This window comes from Ochotona princeps, chromosome 15 (assembly GCF_030435755.1).
Source record: "Ochotona princeps isolate mOchPri1 chromosome 15, mOchPri1.hap1, whole genome shotgun sequence".
Lineage (NCBI taxonomy): Eukaryota > Metazoa > Chordata > Mammalia > Lagomorpha > Ochotonidae > Ochotona > Ochotona princeps.
In genome coordinates this window covers 53,752,006-53,761,318 of record NC_080846.1, presented here as the reverse complement: position 1 = coordinate 53,761,318, position 9,313 = coordinate 53,752,006, and the positions used below count along the sequence as shown (strand labels likewise).

The following is a 9,313-nucleotide window of genomic DNA, read 5'->3' as shown; positions in this document are numbered from 1 at the left end:
TCGACGCACCGGGGCCTGTGTGTCACCCAGGTCCCGGGCCTGCGAGGTGGGTTCCAACCCCATTTTACATGGAGATGGAGCCAGTGGGAGATGGGGGGCGCTGAAACAGACATCCTCATCTGACCCCATGGTCACCCAGGGCCAGGTGTCCCCATGCCACCCAAGCCACCGCTGGCTCCAGGCTGCGGGCTGAAGGGGCTTCCAGGAGGAGGCAAGGCTTAATGGCTCACGGGTAATTAACTGCAACCAAGCAGGCACAGGGCAGACGCAGGCCTTTCTGCTATAGAAATGTGTCACAGGCCAAGCGGCTGTTTTCCATCCCTTGGGAGAAGCGGAGGTGGGTGGGCAGCAGGAGGAGCCCCTCCCTATACCCCAACATCTCTCACTGCTATTGCTACGTATGCCCCTCAGCTTGAGCGGAAAAGAGCACCTCTACCCATTACAACCCCCTTGAGGGGTCCCCATGCACAGCTTGCCATGGGGGTGGGGAAGCCCCTGGGGGCAACGGGCCTGGGGTGACTGAGGGAACAAACACGGAAAACTAGGGGACGTCAGCCCTTATCTCGAGCTGGGTAATGGGGAACATTAGTCAGCTGTGAAGGCCGAGATGGGATGATAGGCCTGCAGTGGGCAGCAGCAGTGGGGAGGGCGCAGAAGCACGTGGCCGCACCCGGACGGATGGATTCTACATAAGCCCAAAGCCCAGCCTCCACAGAGGCCCCGAGAACGAGGGAGCGAGGGAGCAAGCCAGCCGGGGAGCGAACAAGCGAGCGGGAGGCCCGCAGCATGTGGGAGCTCCGGTCCGTGGCTTTCTCCAGGGCCGTGTTCACAGAGTTCCTGGCCACCCTCCTCTTCGTCTTCTTCGGCCTCGGCTCGGCCCTCAACTGGCCTTCGATGCTGCCCTCCGTGCTGCAGATCGCAGTGGCCTTCGGCCTGGGCATCGGCACGCTGGTGCAGGCTCTGGGCCACATCAGCGGGGCCCACATCAACCCTGCCGTGACTGTGGCCTGCCTGGTGGGCTGCCATGTCTCCTTTCTGCGTGCAGTCTTCTATGTGGCGGCCCAGCTGCTGGGGGCTGTGGCAGGGGCCGCTCTGCTCCACGAGATCACGCCAGCCAATATCCGCGGGGATCTGGGTGTCAACGCGGTGAGTAGCGGAGGGGGGTGGGAGCTGGGGGGGGCGGGCAGGGAACTGGTAGAGAGAGACAGAGTGAGGCAGCCCTAGGTAAAGCAAGGGAGGGAGAAATGGCAGGACACAGAGGGGCTGCCTTGTGCCCCGAGGCCCAGGAGGAGGAGTGGTGTGCTGGGTTGGCTTCCACTGGTCTCCGCTGGCCGCTACTGGCCCTACTCCAGCAGGAGCAAGGTGTACCTCTGCAGAGCATAGGTTCCTGGGGCAGCGGTGCCTTCTGAACACACAGCCCAGAAAGAAGTGCACCTTCAGCCAGGCCAGTGGGGACACAGCCAGTCAGCCCTTGAACCCACGCCCACCTACAAAACACCTGAGCAGTTTGGGGATCAGGGAAGGGAGGTGCCAGCCGAAGGCCCCAGGGTTGGTCTGTGTCCAAGAGAAAACTATCAATCCTCCAGGGGTGATTTGCCAGGTCTTACATGAGGCAGCAGCGAGCCAAGGCGTACACATGGGGAGCTCCCCCTTGTCTGACAGGTGTGGAGGGGGTAGGGCTGAGAGCACTCCCCGCTCAGCCCCTCCACCTCCAGCCGGGACCCCATTCGTGCCTCAGTGTCCTCCACCGTTCCTGGCCTGCTACATTGCCAGGCCACTGCCTAGGAGCACCACCTTTCCACGCCCACCCTCCTCCTTCCGCACATCTGGGGCGTGGAGGGGACAGGCAGCTGCAGGAAGAAGTGAGAAGTATCGTGAGGCTGGGGGGAGACTAAGGCCAGGGCAGCCAGGGCAACAGGCCGACAGAAGGTATCTGTTTCGGCTGAGAACAGCTCAGTCCACAGCAGGGAGAGGCCTAGTTAGACACAAGGAGGAACTTCCTGAAAGCACTGCCAAGCCTTGCTCCTCCATGGGGACCCCTGCCCTGCTCTCCCATTGTTCTGCAGCTGAGTGTGGGGATGGGGCAGTGCAACATGAAAGGGTCTGGAAGTCTCCTGTCAACTCCTCAGGGTCTGTCCCTGGGGACGCTGGCTGACCTGCCTGGAGGCTGTCCCAGTGTCCTCTGGGAGAGCCAGCCTGGTCACCAGGAAATCGCCGTTGATAGGCACCTGCCTCATGCCAGCCCGGACTCCAGCTCATCTTTGTACATAGCTGTGAGGCAAATGCTGTGGTCTTCCCAACTCCCAACATGAGAAAGTGAAGGCCCAGATTGCAGAACCACGAAGTGACAGCACCCAGGAATGGGCCAAGAGCTGTCTAACACCCTCTCCTGCAGGGCCAAGGTCTGCCAGTCCCTACAAACCCATCTCACTGCTCCCACTTTACAGAAGGAGAAACACTGAGGCCCAAAGAATCAGATGAGTCAGGGGCTTCCAAAGCTCTCTGCCCTGTCCCCCTTACCCCCAGGCTCTGAAGGTGGACACCAGCAGGAGGCTCGAGCCCACAGAACCAGCCTGCCCCTGAGGACCTGGGGTGGGAGGCCAGGGACGGAGCAGGAGCGAGGAAGCCAAGAGTCAGACAGCTCTGCCTTACCCAGGGCACAGCCCAAGGGCAGGGTGCACCCAAGTACAGGACCAGCACCCAGGGAGAGATCCCGTGTGGGGTGCCACCTGCTTGTGAAACTGCCTCTTTGCTCAGCCCCAGTCATCCTGGTGCCTGCTGGGACTGTGGGCACTGCACAGGAACCTTGGGCATCGTGGTGGACAGCTCCAGTGTCCTGACTCCGAGCTCCACAGTGCGGGCCAGTCCCAAGTCCTCAGGGCAGAGCAGGTGAAGGTTGGAAGATGGTACTGCCCACAAGACTCGCTGTAGAGCGGGCACACAGGGCTGAGCCCCAGACCCAAGACCCTGGACCCTAGGAGACCCTCGGTCTCTCTCTGGCTGCCATCGTATCTCAAGAGCAGGCAGCATAATAAGACACCCTCCGGTCCCCTGTCTGAAGCTTCCTGCTGCCGTGGAAACAGCTTCCCTCTTGTTCCCACAACTGCAGACGCAAGCTCCGTGCATGCCTCTGGCATCTAAGGGGCCATGGAGTCGGCTTTCTTCCTTTCAGCCTGGGCCCAGAGCCCAGGAGGGAGGCATTGGTGGGGCTAAGGTGTGTGAGCAGCTTGGGGGTTTCTGGCTCCCAGCCCAGAGGGCAGGGAGGTGGGAGGGGCACAGGCTCAGCCAGCAGCCCCTCTGTCTGCAGCTCAACAACAACGCGACAGCCGGGCAGGCCGTGACCGTGGAGCTCTTCCTGACTCTGCAACTGGTGCTCTGTATCTTTGCCTCCACCGACAACCGCCGGGAGGACAACCTGGGCACCCCTGCCCTCTCCATCGGCTTCTCCGTGACCCTGGGCCACCTCCTGGGGGTAGGTCACAGCTCTGGTGGGCCAGCCTCCCTGGAGAGACACACACAGAACCCCAGAAACACAGACTCCCAGGACCCTAAAGGCACAGCTCTCCAGCAGCAGATGCACACAGAGCCCCCCCACCCCGGTCCCCTGCAAAGATGCCCCCAGTGCAGGTGCAGGTCCAGCCCAGGAAGGGCCCGGCTCTCCCTGACCTCTCTCTCACCTCCCTCCTCTCCCTTGGACCTTTCTTGCCCTTGCAGATCTACTACACCGGCTGTTCCATGAACCCTGCCCGCTCCCTGGCCCCGGCCGTCGTCACCGGCAAGTTCGATGATCACTGGGTAATGGCTTAAGACACCCGCTTCAGAGGGAGATCAAGGGCAGGGCAAGGAGGGCAGCTGTACCCCGCCCTCCACATTCCTTCTCCTTAGGGGTACCTGCTTCTTGCCCTGTGCCTGCCCTGAGAGTGACAGCTGGCCTAGCTCACCAGCTCTTGGGGAAATGAAGTGAGAGTCCCCGGGCAGCACGTGGACCTCAGTACGTGCTACACTAGTGTCCATGAGCACACGGCAGGCACCGTGCAGCCCTTAGCCAGGGCTGGGAGACTGGCACCATCTTAGTGAAAGGAAACCAAGGCACAAAGAGAAAGGGCGCAGTACACGCTTCATGACCAGGAACCCGAATCTCCCACCCTCAGCTCCTGGACAAGCATGGCAGAATGAAGGAAGGGGCCCTTGGCCCCCCACGCGCTGCTAGCAGCCCTCTCCTCTCGCCTGCAGGTCTTCTGGGTCGGACCCCTGGTGGGCGCCATCCTGGGCTCCCTGATCTACAACTACGTGCTGTTCCCGTCGGCCAAGAGCCTGTCCGAGCGCCTGGCCGTGCTCAAGGGGCTGGAGCCGGACACCGACTGGGAGGAGCGCGAGGTGCGGCGGCGGCAGTCGGTGGAGCTGCACTCGCCGCAGAGTCCGCCGCGGAGCAGCAAGGCCTGAGCCACAGCGCCTGCACGCCCGGCCCGGCGCCGCGTTGCGCATCGGGGGGCCGCAGGGAGCGCCCACTCCGGCTCCCGGTGCCTGTCTCTGCGCAGGCCCTACTCTCTAGTCCAACCCAGTGCGGAGCGCAGTCATCTGCAGTACGCATCACAGCCCAGACCCAAAGGGAGCCGGTCCTGAGGCTGGAGCCGTTCACGGTGCAAGCCTCGGCCCCCTGGAGTGGGGTAAGGAGACTGAGTTAGGAAGGAACGGACGGAGAGGGGTGGTCGAGAAGCCTGCATCCAGGTACGCATGCACGCAAGCACCAGAAATACACAGAAACCTCCTGGAGGGCACCTGGGAATGTGTCTTCAGGGCTTGCCCGCGTGAGGGGCACCTGGGAATGTGTCTTCAGGGCTTGCCCGCGTGAGGGTGCGCGCTCAACCCTGCACCTCCGGTTCAAGCTTCACTGCTACCCTACCCCCAACACACACACACACACACACACACACACACACACACACACACCCCTGCAGCAAATCCACCTCTTCTGCAGAAGGTGGGGCCGCCCTGCCAATCAGCCGTCAGAGCAGGAAAAGAGGGGTGGGGTCTGATTCGAGCCTCTACCCTGCCCTTCCTGATAGAGTACCCCAGTTGCAACCGAGACTTGCTGGGCTGCAGGCAAAGAAGTGTCCAGCAGAGAACAGCTCCCTGGCCAAGGATTTCCCTGCTGCCACCTTTCTCCAACGGGAGAAGACGCAGGCCTGTGCGCGTGCACGCAAGGCCCGGCTCTGCCCGAGGCCCCAGACCCAGAGATTAGCTGCCATTTTAGCGGAGAAAGGGAACGCCTTCCCCCGGCCCCTGGCTTTGTCCGAGGAAAGCGGAGGTTTGCAACTAGACACTTCTTGAAAGGAGACACGCAGTTTCGCAAGTGAGCCCTCTTGCCCAGCACACACCTCTGGTTGGCTGGGCAAGGCACTCAGGCATGCAGCCACCGGCACCAGGCAACACCTGTCCACCACCCAACCACTCTCCCCCCGCAGCTTCCCCTCGCGGGGGCCTCCTCTCTTCCCACCCACCTGCGGCTCCCGGCCTTGTACGGCCACTGTAGACAGGCAGAGGCAGGGCTGGGGCCGGGAACCCGGGCCTCTGAGTTTCTGGGCCAGTGCAATGGTTCTCAAATGCGATTATCTGGGATTAGGTGAGATGATGCATGTAAGAGGCTGTGTGAGCTGTAATTCCTAATGCCATTATCACGCGTTATTAGGCTCATTTTCATGATTTCTGCTTCCTGGGGGGAGGACACAGGAAGAGCCTGACCCTCAGGCTCCCCTACCTTGCCTTGAAGGTCAAAGCCAAGGGGAGTCCCAAGGTCTAGGCAGATCTTGCCTCCTCACCTCTCCTTGACCAGGCCACGCACCGTCGGCCCTCCCACCCCCTCCCTGCCTGCCACCACCCACCTGGGCCCAGCCACCTCCCTGGGACAGCCCGCCACAGAGCCAGCCTGACGGGCACTCCCTGAGCCTGCGTCTCAAAATTCTCTGGGTTTGCAAGGCTTCTGCTGCCTCTGTGCCACCATGCACCAGGCTCCCGCCTCTGGCCTCTTCCTCCCCTCCAGCCCATGCAGAAGGGCCATGCCCAGCAGCACATCCCCTCGCCCATGCTTTCTCCCGTCTTCCTTGACAAGCTTTCTCTGGGGTCAGGCATGCGCCATACAGAGGCCTCTCCTAACCTCCCACCCCGACAGCTAGCGACGGCCACCCGGCCTCACCGCTGCAGGACAGGTGTGACTTCTGGGACCATCCTCCCACGTGAGCTCAGCCCCTCGTGGCCACCCCTTGCCCTCACCAAGCTCTCTGAAAGGCACCAAGAAGTTGCTTCTACTTCTACTCCACTCCCGGAGCTGTACCTCCTCACCACTTCCAGCCTAGACCCAGGTTGAGGTCAAAGGTCGAAGGAGAATTCCAAATGCTGGGAATGGAGGGAAACGGGGGGGGGAGGGGCAGCAAACCTCACCGGGTACCTTACCTGCACTAGGTCATATAATTCTGGGAAAACTGCACACAAGGGTTTGAGTATTTCCAAGGCTCCCTTATCATACCCTGTGATAACTTTTCCTCCTTTTGAAAGGAAGGAAAGCAAAACAAATATTGTTCTTCATATTTGACGGTCTGAAAGCAGACCAAGAGACAGGTCTGAAAGCAGCAGGTGCGGAGTGCAGCCAAGGCTGCAACTCAGGCCTCCTTACACTAAAGCCTAGCGTAGTCTCGCACACTAAATCAGCTGAGGCAAGACCTAGGCACTTCCTGGGAGCCCCAGGCAGAAACAGAACATGAGCTGGGCTTGTCCAGCCCAGCCCATGTCTGTGGGGGACACGGGACCTTGGAGAGGGTGGTGGCAGAGTAGCGAGAACACGACCAAAATAAAGAAATCAAAACCCAGAGTTGGTTTCTGCTCTTGAAGGGCACTCAGCATGAAGGAAGGTGGAGACCAGACACACCCCAGAGCAGGCAGAGGCAGGGCAGGGCGGAGGCAGGCCGACAGGGGGTCAGGTGCCCAAGCCAGGGACACAGGAGGCGCTGAGCTGAGAAGGAGGCGGCTGACCCCAGGGTCCCAGCAGCACCCGTCTCCACGGGCCCACTTTGTGCTGAAAGACTTCGTACCTGCAGATGTTGCTTCATGAATTTAAACTGTGATGTTGTGTATATACATATACAATGCCCCCAGCTAAACCGTAAGCCCTTTGGGAGCAGGGCAACTTCCGGTTCTCGGGTGACTTAACCTTCTGGGTCTTTCCTATCAGTGCTCTGTGTGTAGTAAGCGCTCAATAAATGCTCACTTGCCAGTACACCCAGTACACGTTATTTCTTCCCCCCAACCCCCAGCTTGGAAATGGTCAGCACCATCCAGGAAGCCAGCTGAGTTTCCTGCCACATCTACCCCCTCAGTACTCAACTTCTCCCGGGCAATTCCAGGACCGGGGGAGGAAGGGAGCAGAGCCGTGGGTGTGCATCCCCTTGCTGCTGGCAGGCACACACAGTCCCAGGACACAAGCTCCAGCACTGCCCGCTGTGGTCGTAGAGCCGCAAGAGTATGATCTGGGGAGCCGACTCAGCTACCCCTGGGGGTAATCTTGACCCCTGGGGATTTATTCTCTGGTCTTCCCAGGCTCCCTCCCAGCGCCCTCGTTTGAGTTGGCAGCATGTGGTTCTCTGGGCAAGCAAGTGCTGAGGCTGTCTCTTGGAAGGGACCTTGCCATGATGAAGTCACACAGCGGAGGCTCACTGCATGTGATGGTTTTGGAGAGCATATTCTGAATCACAAAATGGCAAGCTGCAAAGAGCACACTGGCAGGCAGGAGCTGCCCCAGTGGTCCTGCCCACTAGGAGTACCTCTGGATCCTTGCTACTCTAAATGATGGAGTTCCAGAACTACCGATTCATGCAGACTGTGCTTGCGGCAACAGGATGAAGAAAGACAGTGCAAGAAGGCAGACCAAAAGCAATTTCAGCTGCGTGGAAGCCTGTCCCCAAGGCCCATCAATGTCGTTGTTCAGCCTGGGCCACAAGCAGAAAATCCTTTGTCCAGCAGGTTTTCTGCTGGGGCTAGGGCCCTGGGCAAGCAGGAAGAAAGGCCAACCAGACTGCCTGCCTTCAGCAGAGAGACATGGGGGAGTAGCCAGCCAGCAGGGAATGCCAGAGCAAATCAGGGAACAATAGTGGGGTTTCTTTGGCCCCTGTTTTCTTTGGCCACTTGGCTGCCACGGAGCTGAGCCCTGAGTCGGCTTTCCCTCAGGCGCCTCCCCTCGGCCTCTGCCTGAGCAGGGCAGGAGTTTGTGCTGCACCCTCAGGGGGCTTTCTCAAATCGTGGTCACCACAGGCAACAGAAGGGGACTTGGCTGGGTTCTTCAAGGCCAAGTACCGTCTGAGCACCACTGGGGCAAGGGTGGTTACAGTGGCTCTCCCAGAATCCAGACCCTTCCAGCGAGCAAGCCCTGGAGGGCCCTCCAGCCCCATTCCCCACATGCCAGGCCTGGAGAGTGCTGGGAGCCCTGAGGGAGGAGGTCAGGCGGGGTCAGGGCTTGGGACCTGGGAGACAGTGTCTGCCCATGGGTTGGGGGCCGGGGCGGGGATGGAGGTCTGGAAAAGACCCCATACAAGAGAGTCAAGTGTGGAAGGTGAGATAGAGACAAACAGCGAGGAGGGGGAGAGAAGACAGGGAGACAAACTCCAGCAGCTAAGCAAGGGGGAAGCAAGGGAGATGAGAGGGCGAAGGGGGCAGAGGGCGTCCACAGAGACACACAGGCGCCATGAGGGATGAGGAAAATGAGGCACAGGACGGAAGAAGAGGCTGGGCGCAGAGGCAGCGAGGCAAGCCAGGCCTGAGTGAGGGCTGCACAGAGGCCAAAGAAAACCGAGATTCAGGAGTAGGGGGTGTCAGGGGCCGCACAGACCAAGGCGGGGGCTTCCAGCCTCCCCGCACCTCACTGCCACTCCAGGGTCCCCCATCTGTTCCCCGGCCCCGACCTGTCCCTTCCCCCACCCTCGCCAGTCCTGTGGACACCGGAGACTCTTGGTCCCCAGCTCCCAGCAACCGCCGCAGGGAGGTCCCCTGTTGGGGGCCAGATGACCCCGGGACACCCGCAGCAGCCGACGTCCTTCCAGAACGCCGTGCCCGGCCAGCTCCTGGGGCGTCGAGCATTGCTCAGCGCCCAGCCAGGCTGGCACCGGGCCCGTTCCTTCTAGGACGTCTCCGCGCCCTGCCGCGTCGCGCCGCGCGGGGCCGGGCCCACGACGACTGGTCCGCCCCGCCGCCCCCGCCGCCGGCCGCCGGCGAGCTAAGTGGCGCGGGGCCTGGGGGAGCCGCATCACCCAGCCGGGGAGGCGGGCGA

At 61.2% G+C, this 9,313-nt stretch overlaps 1 protein-coding gene across 1 annotated transcript; it reads left to right on the top strand.

Moving 5' to 3' along the window:
* Positions 1 to 783: 783 nt before the first annotated feature.
* Positions 784 to 4,444, top strand: LOC101533463 (aquaporin-2). Its single transcript, XM_004598979.2, has 4 exons — positions 784 to 1,146; positions 3,308 to 3,472; positions 3,715 to 3,795; positions 4,234 to 4,444. The coding sequence occupies exons 1-4, from the start codon at positions 787 to 789 to the stop codon at positions 4,441 to 4,443; spliced, it is 816 nt and encodes a 271-aa protein (XP_004599036.1). The 5' UTR covers positions 784 to 786; the 3' UTR covers position 4,444.
* Positions 4,445 to 9,313: the final 4,869 nt, after the last annotated feature.

What these genes read in the sequence shown, in the direction of transcription:
- LOC101533463 (XM_004598979.2), top strand. Translation starts at nt 787, where the DNA reads ATGTGGGAGCTCCGGTCCGTGGCTTTCTCCAGGGCCGTGTTCACAGAG. An exon ending in GGGATCTGGGTGTCAACGCG is followed by an intron (nt 1,147 to 3,307) that starts GTGAGTAGCGGA and finishes CTCTGTCTGCAG; the next exon opens with CTCAACAACAACGCGACAGC. An exon ending in CCCTGGGCCACCTCCTGGGG is followed by an intron (nt 3,473 to 3,714) that starts GTAGGTCACAGC and finishes TTGCCCTTGCAG; the next exon opens with ATCTACTACACCGGCTGTTC.